Source organism: Lissotriton helveticus, chromosome 2_1, assembly GCF_964261635.1.
Source record: "Lissotriton helveticus chromosome 2_1, aLisHel1.1, whole genome shotgun sequence".
Taxonomy (NCBI): domain Eukaryota; kingdom Metazoa; phylum Chordata; class Amphibia; order Caudata; family Salamandridae; genus Lissotriton; species Lissotriton helveticus.
In genome coordinates, this window is record NC_136059.1 from 1,344,010,442 (window position 1) to 1,344,027,784 (window position 17,343).

Consider the following 17,343-nt stretch of genomic DNA (forward strand, 5'->3'; position numbering starts at 1 on the left):
ATGAAAAATCCCTTGTGGCAAACATTATCAAATGGAGGAGCGGTTTAACTTTAAGTGTTAAAGCCCATGAGTATATTGGTGTGTCTGCAGTATGCAGACACATCTTTTTCAATAATGAGATTTACACTGTCAGTTCAAGAAATTCAAGAGGTAAATGATGGTTAGTGCTGTAGTGAGTAAACCCAGGAAAATCAGCTGGATTCAGTGAATGGAAAAAGCTTGTGGTGATGATTCAAACGCAAGCCACTCATCTGAAGACAGCACCCTCAAATCATACATAGCAAACACAGAATGCAAGTACTACAGACTCCCTCTTCAATTCCATGAGATGTAAAGGAAGCATTTTTTTGCTACAGCAGCACAAAACCTAATTTGAATGTATGTTTTAATGGGAAAAATGTGGAAATTTGATCTAAAGCAAAATATTAATCAGAATGAATTTAAGGATAAAAAGTACACATTAGTACATTCAAATCAGGGCTGTGTATTTTTTTTTTTTTGTACAAAGAACATGAAATGTCTGGATGGGAAAATTATGATTAAAAAAAAAAACATCTGGCTATCAGAGTGTGAACTCAGAGCTGCCACAAGCAGTAGGACATGGTCACTGAAAATGTTTACATGACTATGTTTGCATGTGAATTCGTCGCTTGCAGTGTTAACAATCTATTTTTTTTTGTCCATTCCACAGAGAAGAGAAAGCATAATTGTCACTCAACTGGAATTGGACACTGTCAAATTCAACCAGTGATTGACTCAACCAGGTCATAACATAATAACATAATAAAACAGCGACATAAAGACCGCAAACTCTCATAACAAAAGTAAAAAGTAAACAAAATATAAATAGCAGCAATAAACCAGAAGAGTTTAACTCGATGAATTTTAAAAGTGAAACCAAAAAGCCTTAATGCTACATTCTGTATTTTACTGCAAAGCATGGTAGTTTAAAGATACACATGCAGTAAGCTCAGCACAAAGTAACTATTTCCCATCAGGAAGGTAAGAGAACAGATTACAGACACTCTCCAGAGCTGTAGAACAGTAAATACCTCTAAAGATTTAGAAATACTCACAAATATGCAAGGTTTTAAGAGTTCTCCAACCTTTATCGAGACAGCCTTCCAGCAAAACTCACTATACTGGCCCGGTCTAGAATTTAGTCCAAAGGACAATCAGACAAACTTAAGGACTGCCTGCAGGAGTAAAGGTGCTGTATCCTGAATTGAATTTGCGAATCTGATAAGAAATTAAAAGCACCTTAGATCAGATATTATGTTACACAGTTCCGGTGACCCTGGTGTATTGGGAGGACTATTCCCTTCCGGATATTGCTGCTCCCACAGAGAAGAATCGGATTAGGGAGGCTGGTTTCTGTAAGCACTGTGGAACTTTAGATAATATCACAGCTCTTCAAATATTGATTGAAAAGTATCCCGTGGGTAAAGGCATGAATTTATATTCTGCCTTTATTGATTTCCCTACTGTGTTCAACAGGGTTGACCGTGGGATACTGTGGAGGAAACTGGCTTCACTGGGGATCCAAGCATATTTATTTAGGTTGCTTGTTGCTCTGCACTCTTCAACTTGGACTCGGATTTTGATGGGAGGGAACCAGGGTATGTCCAGCAAAGTAGAGACACATAATGGAAGCAGGGGTGCTTACTTGCGCCCCTCCTTTTCTTCCTCTACATCCAGAGCTTACCTCGCAGTGTTGCATAGCGTAAAGGAGACCCCCCTATGCTAGGATTAATGATTGTTGTATGTTTACTCTATGCTGAAGATGTTGCTTTGTTAGATTTAATCCTGCTAGGACTACAGAGGCATCCTTCTGAGCTGGGAAACTATGCTGATGAACACTTAAAAAAATAAACATCTCTCAAAGCAAAGTTATGGCCTTTAGGTCCCAGGGGTGCAGAGTTAGAAAGGATCTGCACTGGTTCCTGGGGAATGATAAGTTGGAAGTGGTACAGTTCTATCCATATTTAGGTAGAATTTTTTCTAGTAACTGCTTAAATAAGGATCATATTAGTCAGTGTAGAAGTAAGGCACTATCTCAAGTCTCTATCATTTGCAGACTATATAAGTGTTGCGGGCAACACCATTTTGCTCATGTTTTAATGGTTTATAAGATTAAAATTCTGCCTTCATTGGGCTACGCCTGGTAAGTAATGGAAGAGTGGTATTGGTACCTTTTCACGAAGTTTAAAGGGCTTATTTGGCGTAAAATCTATCATTTGAATTTTTCAGGATTACCTTCGGTTTTTCAGCTTGAATTTGGGCTCCTCCCTACGAATGTGTTTGCCATTGCTGCTGTCCTAAGGTGGGGGAATAACATACTGAATAGTGACTCAGGATCCATCCAGGCTGCATTAAAAAAAATTAAAAATGTATTGCTTGAAGGGAAGAATTGGCATGTTTTCAACTTATATGAAAGCTTTACATATGTTTGAAATTGTTAAGAGTGAAGTGGCACTCCTCCCAAAGCGCATTATGAAGAATCTGGTTAAAAAATCCATCTATGGAGCGAGTCGGAAAAGGGACATTGTACTGCGTGCTCCGCATGCCTAGAATGAAATAGTAGTGGCGAGAAGATTGTGTAAAAAAAACAACCATATGCTCTATGGAACCTTCCCCATGGTGTGCCCAGAAATATTTTGTTATTAAGGTTGAATTTGCTTCTGTTACGTATTACCACTGGATCCTAGGAAGGATTACCTAGGGAGAAGAGGCTTTGTGATCTTTGTGGGCATTATGTTCAAGATTTAAATCATATGATATACGTTTGTCCTCTCCTACATTCATTGGGATGTCAATTGCTAAGACCATCGTTCTTAAAATACAACATAACTGCGGTAGCAAAGGTTTGGAAATGTCTCTTTGCACTGCCATCAGAAATAGTTTGTGCAAAGGGTTTAACATTTTTTAAAATATTTTTTAGATATTTTGTACATTGTAATTGTAAATTAAATGTAATCGGCTTGCATTTGTGAAATAGGTCATTTTAGGCCTCAAATATTTTGCACAGTATAACTAGAATTACTGTATTAGTATTACTTTGTAAAGCTGAATGTATTGCACACATAGAAGCACTGTATTAGTGTTGCACTGTATACCATTTTACACCACTTATAAGCTGCATTTATTAAACAAGTATAGTTTTCTCTCCTGGTATTTTATTACAATGTGTAATTGATTAAATTGTGCATTTGCACTTTTTCTGTCAGTGTGGCTTTTTTATCGCATAATTCATGGCTTCCTCTTCTATTTTATAATTCTGTATATTGTATACTGTATGAATTACCTTTTTAAAATCTCTTTGGTATTTTATGTGGACCTCTCTGAGTTCTAAATCATAATAAAATCTTTGACTCTGAAAAGCCTACTTGCTCATTCTGTATTTTACAGCACAGCATGGTAGTTTAAAGAAACACATGCACTACGACCAGCACAAAGTAACTATTTCCCATCAGGAAGGTAACGGAACAGATCACAGACACTGTCCAGAGCTGTAGAAGAATAAAAACCTTTAAAGATTTAGAAATGCCCACAGTTTTAAGAGTTCTACAACCTTTATCAAGACAGCCTTCCAGCAAAACTCACAATACTGTTCATGGTCTAGGATTTAGTCCAAAGGACAATCTTAATTACCATTGGTTTTGCTATTCACAATAGACTTACAACAACTACACAGTAAGCGTTTAGGTTTGCCGTTCTATCCATAAAGCCCACTTATACTGCTTACATTCAAAATAGTGGGAAGTATATAACATAATGTCGGATCTGGGTGGTTTTAAATTCATATCAGATTTGCAAATTCAGGATATGAAACCTTTACTCTTGCAGGCAGTCCTTAAAGTATGGCTGATTTTATTTGTTCCTCTTTTACATTTGCTACTGTATGCACAGATGCAACACTCACAAACGAGAACTAGTAGAAGAACTAAAAGCACTGCTCACTACAAACTAAATATCTACTTCAAGCAATGATAAGGAAAAATCCCTGCCAAGTTTCTGGCTGGCTGTTCAACCAATCTAGTTAATATTTATTCGGTAGGTTGCAAATTGCAATTTACTCCGATTGGTGACCATCACAGGGATAATGCTCCGCAAGGGTCAGCAGAGAATGTGCCTGCCTTTCAAGAAAAGAAGAATTTTTAGTTTTCCTTATAGTTGCCCGATTTCTTTGAAGGGATTCCCTGGTACATTGCCTACTCCCTCTGAGACTGTTAAACCAATTCATAAAGGGGATGTGGTATAAAAGGGCCCTCCTGCCTTTTGTGAATTAAATAGCACCCAACTTGTGAGTCTGTAAGTTGTAAATGCTTGACACACATTGAAGGGATTCTGTATTTGGAAAGGGCATTCAAAACAAACCCATTCCAAATACCGAATCAGTGTTCATTTGTAAGACCAATTTCAGGTTCGGTAAAAGCTAACCAACCCCTATAATGTGTTTAGCAAATTGGAAATAGCTTTTTTTATGCTCTCAAACTCCAAATCGAAGTGTTTGCAACCACACAAAAAACTTGGTACATCTGGCACCTAAATTCTTTAGGGAGATAAAGGTGGAAGTCATTTGAAGACCCTCATGGAGACCAGTGGCTCCAAAGTTAAAGCCATGTCTAAGCACTGAATGAATGATAGGGTGCTTTGGTCAAGAGAAATAAGATGATTCACTGCGATAGATACATACCCTTCTATATAAATGCTTCACATTTTTTATGGGCTATCTTGTAGCATTACCAAATATCTTTGCCACTTTATGTTATTCTTTCACACTGAATATGTTAAATAAGCATTTCTTACCTATAATGCCATTGTATGTGGAAAAAATGGATGACAAATATGCATCAGTCGGAGGAGCTTCTCTAGCTATGTCCAATGTGATGCACCCTCTTGCGTTTCGTAGGCATGATACTGCATGTGCATGAGAAACACCAATCATTCTCTCTCCATTCACCTGAAAACATAATATATATATACTTGTTAGCTCTTGTGTTTTTCTTTTCAGTGTAGCACTGAACAATCAGACTTTTACAACACTTCTTTTTAAAACATATTGGTTGTTGTATGTGGTGATTGTGCTGAGTGGGTGTGATTGAAGGTGAGGATATCCGGACTTTGGAGTGCCTGAAAATGTATTGGAAGTTTTTGAATTTGTATATTAGATGTGTTTTTAATGTTGCAATTTTGAAAAATGAAAAAGTACAAAAAATTGAGCAAAAAATATGATTGAATAAATAATAATCTCAATTTGATTGATTCAGACAGAAAAAGTAGTCTATGTCACTTCTTGTTTTGTGTCAATTAGTGTATAGTCATTAAGAAACCAAAGCATTTACAGTACTGGCAGTTATTTTGTTATTTAGTTCTCAGAGGCTTTGCCTTACTGTTGGGAGCCCAAACCCAGTGGTGTTACTGATGTACACAGAATAGCAGCAGCGCTCGAGCAGGTAAGAGTGGTGGAGCAGTAGGGCCGGGTTTGGGGGGAGGGGATTAGACAGACAACCACGAGGAAAGGGAAAATTAAATATACAATGAATTTTCCCTCCTCGTCATCTGCCGAAATTCACCCCCCGCATCCCCCCCCCCCCTCCCGGCCGCAGAGCTCTTATTGCACAGCCCGCTGCTGCAGAACAGCATGATTTGGTAAGTGAGGATGAAACTTACAGATATCAAGGAAAGTGCTGATGAGAACCCAGGCTTCTTGTAAGCAACAGGAGGACACTTTTCCTGGTATGACTTGTCTCTAACTGGATCCTCTCAAACTGACTCCTTTGACCACACATTCGACTCTAAACACAGTTCTAGGTATCACTTTCACAACTTTTTGTTCTCCTGCATCATCAATTCTACCAACAAAAGCCATGATTCACAATATTTCTGCACTTCTACTTTGAAAATAGGCACCAAAAAAGTGAATATGAGAGAACAATCACAATGATCCAGAATTAAATAAAATCTCCTGCAGATAGAACTTAGTGCTGAGGACAATGTACAAATACAATATTGTAAATATCTGACAGAAATAACTGTGCAATTATAGTGGAAAGGGGCTAAAATGTATAGAATATCCACCAATGGTTCCAGGGTGAGAAAACAAAGAGAGGGGACAATGTCATGATTCACAGGATGCTGGGAAAGAAGTTTCTCCACAGGTGAAACCTCTGCTTTCAAATACATAAAGCTTCAAAATGCACTGAGGTCCCTGTTGGCCTTTCGCGTGTTTTACAGGAAAAAAGCCTAGTGAGGAGGAGTACATATCAAGATCCATTACTTGTCTAAATTCCTACTGTATGCTGCAAGGTTTTAGGAAAATTCAGAGAGACATATCAGTACAACTCTTGCTCTATGTTTGTCATGTGTGGATTTCTGTGCAAGTAAAAAACTAGGCACTGGGATTGCCCACCAGGTGGTTACTTCGTAGATGATAAAAAAGCAAAATCGGGAATTGAATGCTTTAGTAAGGGACCAATTTAAGCAGGCATCAGTGTCTAGGCAAAGGGAAATTAATATATTAAAGAGGGTAAGAACTAGACCTAAGGCTGCCGAACATAGGGGGGTGGCGGATTCCAAATGGATCAAACCGAGAGGTCGCACATTCTGGTGACTCCCGCAAACATTGGGCCCTAATTGCTGAATTCTGTGATAGTAGAACTAAGGCAGAAGCCATTTTAATATCTGATGCTGAATGGACCTGTGACGGGGAGGCGGGTCCCTCGGATATGGACACGGATGTTGCCTTGGACTGGTGGTCCGCTGTACCGTTGACCCCCCTTTCTGTTCCCCCTTGTACAGACTGATGCTTCTGACCCAGGGGAGTGGATTCCCACGGAAGGCGAAACAGTGTGGTACCGTCAGGAAGAAAAGGAGCATGGTCCCTTTAACCCTGACCCGCAAGGCGTCATGGCCCCGCCCCCTGTGATCGATGCGGGACCAAAAGGCGGAAGAACCTCTAGGACTGTGGACGGCGTTTCCCTGGAGGCGGAAGGAGTGTTGGAGTGGAGACGGAGAGCGGACCAGACGAGCGTTGGAGACGAGGAGGAAGGTGACGAGCGGAGCCCAGCTGATACCATCAAGCCAGGAGGCCACCGACTCGGCGACTCGCCCTGCCACGTTCCCACGGGAGGAGCGTGGCTGACAAAGGTACGGGGCAAAGTAGCAGGCTGGGTGGGGCGTAGCGGCCAGCCGTACTCACAGTAGCCAGTGTAAATATTGTACAGCCTCTGTGTCCCTTCCCCTCACGAGCACTGCAGGTTTTGTACAGTACCGAGCACTTGGTTTCCCTCACTCCCGGCCCCATAACTCCTGTCAAGGACGTCCCAGTGATTTCCACTTTCTTTTTCTTCTTTTCCACGGTCCGGACGGAGAGCGGAACCACACCCAGACGAGCCAACCCTCTGCCAAGACCCGTCAGACAGCCAGTAACACATCAGGCGGCTTCATTCTGGAGTATTCGGCTTTTCAAAGAGGAGTCAGGACCGAGCCAAACGAGTTCGCCAAAATAAGAGCGACTAGCAAAAGGCGGAAAGCCTACTTAAAAATAAAACCTTCTTTACGAGCATTATTTCCGGACTCTGTCTCGGTTGTTACCACTCCCCCTGACCCTGCCCCTTTACAGGACCCAATATATTTCACAGCTATATGCACTAAACACTAGGAACAGTTTCAATTAGTAGTCAATCCCTGGACCCTCCCATGTGAATACTCACTCCTTTCTATTATAAAGTAGAGAGTTTTATTAAAGGGGCAAGATATTCTGGTGCAATGGGCTCAGATGATCTCTCGATAGCCATTGTTAAACAAGATTGCCTGGCATGGGCTCATTTCCCTTACCCGGTGTTTTCTTACGGCTATGCTTACAGGATTATTCCGCCCTCTTGGAGAGGAAGCATAGTGGTTCCACTACATAAAAAGGGCCTTAAGAGTTCTCCTGACAGTTTTAGGCAGATTTCCTTATTGAATGCAACCGGAAAACTTTGCCAAGAGCATCTTCACCTCCTGAATTGGGCTTTTGGTAATCATCTCTGTTGTACAAACTTTGATTAAAAAATATCCAATAGGTAAAGGATTGGCCTTATATGCCGCTTTTATAGATTTCTCCAAGGCCTTCGACCGGGTTGACCGGGGGGCGTTGTGGAGGAAACGTGTCAAAATGGGGATTCCTGGGCATCTGTTGAGATTGATTATTGAATTGTATTCCCCGACAAGGACTCAGGTGCTGATGAAAGGCAATGAGGGCCTGTCATGTAAAGTGGTAACTCACAATGGGTTGAAGCAAGGGTGACTATTAGACCTTCTCCTCTTTTCTTTGTACATCAATAATCTACCATGCCGGGTAGGGCATTGTAAAGGAGATCTGACTAAATTAGGTCCTTTGGAATTGTGTTGTCTACTTTATGGGGATGACACTATCCTATTGGATCTAACTTCAATAGGTTTGCAAAGGTGATTTAATGAGTTAGGGTCATTACACGGATGATCACTTAAAAAAAGAAAAATGCTACTTGCACAGAATGCATCTGTTCTTGGCATGTAGAGCTGTAGAATCTCATGCTTATGTATAGATCGCCATCTAGTGTTGGGTCTGGATGTTTGCACTTTGTTTTTCTTCGAAGAAGTCTTCCTAGTCACAAGGTAGGTGACTCCTCCTTTCGGTGATAGTGCGCATGGTCATCGACTCCATCTTCAGATTGTTTTCCCACAGAGGGTGAGAGAATGTAGTAGTAGTAAAGAATAGAGATGGCCGTGTGTATGTCTGAATAGTATCAAGAGAACTACCGGAGTTACAGGTACCCGGGGATGTGAGTGGGCGCATGAGATTCTACAGCTCTACATGCCAAGAACAGATGCATACTGTGTAAGTTGCATTTTTCGTTCAAGGCATGTGAGCTGTAGATCACATGCTTATGCACAGACTATACTGCAGTCTCCCCTAAGCGGTGGCTATCCTGGAACTGATGGAGTTGTCTGAAAAAATGTTTTAAGTACTGCTTGGCCCACATTAGCTTGTTGTCTGGCTAGCACATCCACACAATAGTGTTTGGTGAATGTGTGTGGTGTGGGCCATGTTGCATCTTTGCAGATCTCAGTGATAGGGATGTTCCCTAAGAAAGCCATAGTAGCTCCTAGTTTACGAGTGGAATGTGCTCTAGGAGGTACCGTTAGAGTCCTTTTGGCTTTTGCATAGCATATCTGAATACATTTAACGATCCACCTAGCAATACCTGATTTGGATATAGGATTGCCCTTGTGAGGTGGTGCAAAATCAACACAAATTTTGTGAGGTGTTGCGAAAAGATTTTGTTCTTTCAGTGTAAAACAACAGTGCTCTTCCAACATCCAAGGTGTGTAGAGCTCTTTCTGCAACAGAGTCAGGTTGAGGGAAGAAAACATGTAATTCAACCGACTGATTAATGTGAAATGCAGATACTACCTTAGGTAGGAATTTGGGATTGGTACGAAGAACCACTTTATCTTTGTGTAGCTGGAAAAAATGTTCTTCTGTGGTTAGTGCCTGAACTTCACCCACTCTCCTTAATGAAGTGATTGCAATGAGGAACGCTGTTTTCCAAGTAATGAACTGTAGGTCACATTTGTTCATGGGTCCAAATGGTGGCCCCATGAGCCTTGTGAGGACTATGTTAAGATGCCACACCGGGGCAGGTGGAAGTCTTTTTAGTCCTTCCATAAATGCTTTGATTACAGGCACTCTAAATAGCGATAAATGTTGCCTATTTTGAGGAGAGGTTTCAATTGCAGCGAGATGCAGTCTGATGGATGTACAAGCCAATGACGACTGCTGTAAATGTAAGAGGTAGCAGATAATGTTTTGTATGGAAGAATATAGAGGGTTGATGTTATTGTTATTGCAATAGAGAACAAATCGCTTCCATTTGGCTGCATAGCAGGGTCTTGTGGTAGGCTTTCTAGCCTCCTTAATAATGTTCATACAGTCTGGTGGAAGGTTCAGCTAACCAAACTCTATGACTTCAGGAGCCAGATCAGGAGGTTCAATTGTTTGGGATCTGGGTGTTTGATTTCTCCATGTGTGGAAAAGTAAATTTTGCCATGTTCTGTGTCCCTACGTGTCATCCATCATATGTTATGTGTGCATGATTAAATATGCATATGTACTCCCCATGTCTGATTAATGACGCAATTACAGTTGTGTCCCCCTCTAGTATGCCAGTTTCCAGTCCTCGTGAATACTACGAATATCAGGCCTATGTAAAGCTACGTTGCCACGTTTCTCAGTGTGCACGTTATTCTATTATAAAGTCCCCGTTTCTAGGCCTCAAAAGGGCCTGGACATCAGATTCAGCTCCTGTCTCCTGAAACCTCGCTGAGGAGCGATACAGCCCCCACCTGTATCCTCGACCCTTCACTTACTTCCTGCCTCGCAGTGCCCGGCCCAGCCTGGCTCAGTCTCTGAGTCTGCCAAGAATATGTTATGATTCCAGTTATCAGTTCAGTCCTCCTTCTCTGCATTCCTAAGCTACTGAACTGCATCAATAGTTTCCGTCATTGTCTAGCCTTCACGTCTCCACGTTAGAGAAATACTGCATTCAATGGTCATTTCATATTCTTCATCACGCACTACATGTAGAATAATGCATGGTCCAGTCTTAGAATCAAGTTAGCCTTTCCTCTCTTGACTTCTAGTTTATATCAACATGTTCCCTAAACATCAGATACTAGATAGGGTTTAGGTACATGTCGCTCCGACCCTCCAGACTTCAGTCTCTGCTCCTAGCACAGAGTTCATAGCCCCCAGCTTCTCCTAGTAATACGTCATTGCCAAGTTTGCGCGCACCACTAGGTTAGAGGTCCCGGCTCCTCAGGTAGCCCCCTCCATGGTTTCCGCCCCATTCATGACATATCCTGTTACGTTTGCATCACATGTCTATGTATACGCCCAGTTACACCTACTTTCGCCCTTATCTTTCGCGACTGCTACGCGTCACGCCTTCTGCTCCACCCACTGCTACGCCTACTGCAATGTAATGCTATGTGTTTGCGTTATGTATATATGCTCTTGTATTGTTATTAAAAGTCAGCGCGCTCATCCCAGATCCAGCCCCAGCAGCTGCTGGGCCCTGTCATCCTATTCCTATGCAGGTTGACCTGTTCCTGTCCTTATGCTGTATTAAACCTGCAAAACTCCTACTACCTCGAATCTTGACTCTTATTTATTGAGCTATCTGTTATGATATATGTCTAGTCAAAAAGAGAGGTATTATTTATTTATTTACCACATAATGGCGCCCGAATAGGGACTTGCCCTTTCCCCACGCGTCGGTGAAGCCACGCCGACCCCCTGACCCTCTGCAGTCGTGACGGAACTCTTCTGCGCAGTGGCAGATATTTCTGCTCAAGTATCCCTCAGGCCCACGGAGGAGACGGAGGAGGCGGTCCAGCATCCAGACGAGACGGTGGAGGAACGCGGCGAGTCCCGACCAGAGCCCAAGCCAAGAGTCCAAGGTCCGAGGTATCCGGAGGTCCACCCGTAACTGAAGTCCGAAGTCCGAAGTTCGTCGTCCGTCGTCGTAGCAGTCCAGTCCAGTCTGAGGCCTTCCGTTCTTGCTGCCCGGTGAGTACCGTTACTGGGGTGGTATCTAGACAGGGTCAATTTAATTGACTCTGGTCTGTGGGTTGGTGGTACACAGTCCCACAAACGAAGTGTCCACTTCGGTGGATGCGGGTCCTGACGTGTCTCTTTATGAGACCGGTAAGTTTCGTACTGTTTCAGCAGTGCATCTAGTTTCTGCTCTAGTCAGTTTCTGTTCTCGAGAAAATTTATGTGTTCTGTTCTCAGTATTTCCAGGTAGTATTCTGTTCGAACTGTTATTTTTTAAATGTTTTTCATGTATTTTAATGTCGTGGTATGAATGGGGTATAAGTATCGTGTTCATTGTGTATTATATTGTGTCTAGATTACAGTTCAGTCATGCCCATATTTTCCAAGTTACGTCAGTTAAAAACTAGAAAGGGTCTGCTGGAAGCAGCAGTTCCCGTCCCGCCCAGGGACAGTCCAGGTCACTTTATGTATCAGAAACTTGGCATAAGTGCCATATTGTATCTAGATTTATGGGTAGAGTATACCAAACAGTTAGAAGAAAAGTATAGATGGCCCGTATCGGGTACATGGGATGCCGAATGCATCATGCGAGTAGAAGAAGCATTATGGAAAAAGAAAGCCAGACAGTCACAGAAAGATGCCATCGAGTTATGGCGCAAAGAAGCTCATAAAAGAACTGAAAAAGAAATCAGAAAATCAGAATTAAGTAGAGAATCCCAAGAGCGAGCCCAAGAAAAAGAATTAATCGAGATAGGTGAACAAGTCAAAGCCGAACAGTCAGACAGACAGAGGCATGCCCTTATTAAGGGTATGTACCCTCTTCTTGCCGAGGGCTTGCCAAAAGCGACCCCAGAGGCATCCAGTAATTTCCCGCCACCACTAGTTCCGACCAAGCTACGTCACAAACCGACCGCAGCTGATATTTTTATTTCGTCCTATCTGGACGACACAGTCCCTGAATATGCAGATCCTGTTCGCGCTCCGCCAGTCCCTGTAAATCAGGCACATCCTGCTCCTCCAGACACCGGGGCACCCCATGCAGTACCTGCTACGGTACCCCCGGTCCAGCCAGCATTTCAATTTCCCGCTCCGCCACGAAGAATATCAGTCGATGATTCTAGTCTAGGGGCCGCAGGAGGAGGTCCTCCTCAAACCCCGCCGCCACGCAAGCGTTTATCAGCACTCGAATTACATGCTCAAGCATCACAGCGTACTCCCAAGAGTAATAAGTCTGTTGCAGAAATCAGGCAAGCCCTTGGCGAATGTGCCTATGACCCAGTCCCAGGCGAGAATAATATGGTTTTATATTCAGTACGCGTAAGGAGGGTGACCGAGTATCTAGTCACCCTACCCAATATGAAAGAAGATCTAGACAGAATATATCGTTTCATCCGTACAGGGGATGATCCAGAAAGTATTAGTGATGCCATGTCTCAAAGGAAAGCTGAGATCCAGCGTATGATATTAAAGTTTTTAATTAACTGTCTAATAAGAGAACAAGATTACCCGTCTAAAGATCCGGCCGAAATGAAAACCCTGACAAAGTGGAGTGATAATATAGCCGAGGGTAAGCACAATACCATTAGTGCCATGGAGAGTATGTACAAGAAAATCCGTAGAGAAATAATAAAGATACACGAACAACGTAAAGCAGCACAAGTAAGTGAGAAAGAAAGTAACTCTGATCCTGAAGAGGAAGACGACGAGAATACCGCCAGAATAGCGTATGTAGGAAAATCTAGATTTCCAGATCGCCATTTACGCCTAGAACACAAGCCAATTTTCCATCATTCAGCACCAGAACAAGGTTCCCTAGAACAAGTATTTCAAGCTACCGATCACATTCTGAAATCACGAATCGGTTACAGTGAGTTAAGTACCATGCATGAACAAGAACTAGTCCGATCGGCAGTCCGATGGATTACTGATTCTACCACTTTTCCAGACGAAATAGTGGCACAAATGTTTCTGAAATTGCCCCCAGCCGAGCAACGACTGGTGGGTATGTATATGATCCAGCACCTCATTACTCTGTATGAGGGTCAGCACTCTGATCCAGGTCCGTTACACGATGTCCTGAACGAGTTACTCCAGTATAGATGGAGAGGTCTAGGTACCGACTTAATTAGTGTCATTCTAGAACAGCGTCACAAATATAGAACGTTTCTGAACCCGCATTTTGTTCATGTCTCACCCCCAGAAAGTAAACCATTTTACATGGAAAGACAGAACCCGTTACGAGAAGTGCATCCAGTTAAGACAGAGGACGGTGAAATGCAACGAGTGTTTGTTTACACCCCGATTACAAAGATGGAACTCCTCGAAATGAAGAAATTAATTCCCTGTCATGACAAAGATCCAGCAGGGTTCCATAGAGAATTAAAAGACATGCTCCGTATGGGAGAATACACTTACCCAGATATCATTAAAATGTTAAAGGTCCTGTTGCCCGCAGGGGTGTATGAAAAGCTAAAGGAAAAAGAATGGGAGGTAGGAGAGAAAAAGATCGATTGGGCAGTTCTAGAAGCAGAAGATAAGTCACGTGTACCAGGTACCGGTCTAGGAGAGAAATGTAAAGAATTACCAGAATTATTAATACAAGTTCTACCCAGATTATTGACAACTAGAAAAGAAGACTGGGATGCAATCTCAGCCTGTAAACAGAAGCAAGACGAGGATATTAGTGATTTTTATTCTAGATTTGAAAAATGTTTTAGTATCAACAGTGGCCTCAAGACAAGTAGTGAGTCATACCCTCACCTTTTTGTTACTAAATTAGTCGAGAATTCAAGTCCACCAGTTAAAAATCGAGTTTTGAAAGTCGAAAGCACCTGGCAAGCTAATACTCCGTCCCAGATGCTCCAGATGCTCCAGTACCACCAGAATAGAATCAGGGAAGAGCAAGAACACGAGAGAAAACGTATGAAAGACACGAAAATGAAAGTACTAGTTGCACAATCTGTTCCTCAAGACAGTCAGAAGAGGGGTCCGAATCAAGCCAGTCATCCTGCAGCTCCCGTTAAAGGGAACTGCAACTATTGTAAACAGCCAGGTCATTTTATAAATGAGTGTGCAGTTCTGAAACACAACATAGCTACTGGTAAGACTAAAGAAAGACCACGTCCGCCTAGACAAGAGCAAGTTTCACAGACTCCTCAGCCACAGAATGCACAACAGACAGTTACAGCACCGCAGCCTATCGCTGCAACACAGCACGTCACACAGCAGATGTACCAGTATGCACAGTCTGAGTATCCAGAGTACCAGCAGTATTCATGAAACAGCCTAGAGAGGGAGGTAGGCTTGCCTCTCATCGAGATACCTGTAGATCAAGAAGGTCCCTATGTTCACAGTCAAGTATTAGGGAAAGACAGAAAGTTTTTGATTGATACAGGGGCAAGTAGGACCACAATTAGTCACGCCGAAGTTCCAGGGGCTCCGCTCTCAGGCTCAAGAAATGTTTCCCTTGGATTTTCAGGAAAACCTATCGTAAATGAGATTTCAAAGCCAGTTACTCTAGAAGTAGGTCCATTGTCCCGTACTACTGATCTGTTACTTACTAAGTCATGTCCAGAAAACCTATTAGGCATTAAAACACTGAAAGAGTTAGGTGCAGTTATATGTTGTTCCCCAGAGGGAATACGTTTGTTCCTACGTGACTTTAAGGGTCACTATGTGTTACGAGATTTTGATCCAAGATTGTCTAATGTTCCGCAGCATTTATGGGCGCAAGGTCCAACTGATGTAGGTTATATGCAAATCACACCTTATCGTGTGACTCTCAAGCCAAGTGTAGTGTTACCACGAATCAGACAGTACAGATTGCCACCTGAGGCTGTAGCAGCCTTATCCAAAATTATTGACGAGCTCATCGCTCAAGGAGTAGTTGTAGAAACTGACTCCAACGTATGCAATTCTCCGATCATTCCAGTCATGAAACGTACTGATCCAAATGCACCCCCAGTATATCGATTAGTGATTGACCTACGAGAGCTTAATAAATGTATTATTCCGCAGTACCCAGTTGTCCCAGACATCTCTTCCCTATTGACAGCCATTGATTCCGAAGCCATGTTCTTTACAGTAATCGACCTCAAGAACGCATTTTTCAGTGTCCCTATTCATCCAGACAGCCAGTTCCTTTTCGGATTTTGTTTAAATGGAAGGAGCTATATGTTCACACGAGCTCCTCAAGGTTTCACAGAAAGTCCTAGTATTTACAGTCAAGCACTTAAGAGACAACTAGACAACATTCACATGCCAACTGACACTGCCCTGCTCCAGTATGTCGATGATCTACTGGTCACAGCCCGTTCCGAACGTGCTTGCGAGCGGGCATCCCTTACAGTCTTGTATTTCCTAGCCGAGATGGGGCACAAGGTGTCCCCTTCGAAGCTTCAATTCTGTGTCCAGCAAGTGGTCTACTTAGGACACTTACTGTCCAAGAGGGGTAGGCAGTTGACACCAGACCGTATACAGCTAATAGTGAGTCTTCCTCAGCCCAAGACCCAGAAGGAGGTACGTGCTTTTATTGGCCTCACTTCTTACTGCAGACAATGGATTCCTCAGTATGCATTTCTAGCCAAGCCACTGATACAGTTAACGACACAGGAGGCAGCCGCATCGACTGTCCTCCCTTGGACATCTGAACATACACTTAGTTTCAATGAGTTAAAGAAAGCTCTATGCCAAGCTCCAGTTCTAGCGACACCGAACTACAGTAAGCCTTTTACACTTTTCGTCACAGAACGTGAAGGTACAGCATTATCTGTTCTCACACAAGATCAAGCAGGACAAAACAAGCCCTGTGCTTATTTTTCTAGCACATTAGATCCAGTCGCCCAGGCTTTGCCTGCGTGCCTTAAGTCAGTTGCAGCCACAGCCCTAGCTATCAGACAAAGTGATTCCATAGTTTTAGGACACTCCTTGACAGTACAAGTTCCACATTCCGTGGAAGTTCTTTTGAACCGAACACAAACTCAGCACTTGACAATTGCACGTTTAACAGGTTATGAATTGACACTGTTCCAGCCACACATAGAAATCAGACGCTGCAACGTCCTGAACCCTGCTACACTGTTACCATCAGTTACTTCGAATCCTGACCCACATGACTGTGTGGAAGTAGTTAACATTACGACAAAGCCAAGACAAGATCTGACAGATACTCCGTTACCAGACCCCGACCTGACACTTTATGTGGATGGTTCATGTATGAGAACAAGTACAGGAGAACTAGTCGCCGCGTATGCAGTGACTACTGACACTGAAGTTATTGAAACACACCGTATTGATACTCTGTCCGCTCAAGCAGCAGAACTAGTTGCTCTGACACAAGCCTGCATACACGCCAAGAACCTGAAAGTTAACGTTTACACAGATTCACGCTACGCATTTGGAGTCGTACACGACTTCGGAGTGCTCTGGCAGGAGAGAGGTTTCATGACTTCTCATGGAACCAAGATTCAGCATGGTCTCCTTATTCAAGCTCTGTTAGATGCCATACATTTACCGACATCTATCGCTATCATGAAGTGCAAAGCACATACGAAAGTCACTGATATTATTTCCCAAGGTAATGATCTAGCAGATCGCACAGCCAAGCTTACAGCACAGACTCTAGACAGTCCAGTTAACATGACACACACTCCAGATCCGATTACATGTATGACAGTTAAGGACCCTACACAAGATGTCATAGATATCCAGTTACATGCTACTCCCGAAGAAATCAAGAAATGGTCCGAACAAGGAGGGGT

At 42.8% G+C, this 17,343-nt stretch overlaps 1 protein-coding gene across 8 annotated transcripts in view; it reads right to left on the reverse strand.

Annotated features, from left to right (window-relative positions):
- The window catches only part of PTPN13 (protein tyrosine phosphatase non-receptor type 13), a 1,030,035-nt gene that overhangs the window by 109,507 nt on the left and 903,185 nt on the right, over nt 1-17,343 (reverse strand). For all 8 annotated transcript variants that reach the window (XM_078676288.1, XM_078676281.1, XM_078676285.1 and 5 more), the window contains one exon: nt 4,810-4,963. In XM_078676288.1, coding sequence (XP_078532414.1) covers nt 4,810-4,963 — 154 coding nt within the window. The remainder of the gene's footprint in view (nt 1-4,809; nt 4,964-17,343) is intronic.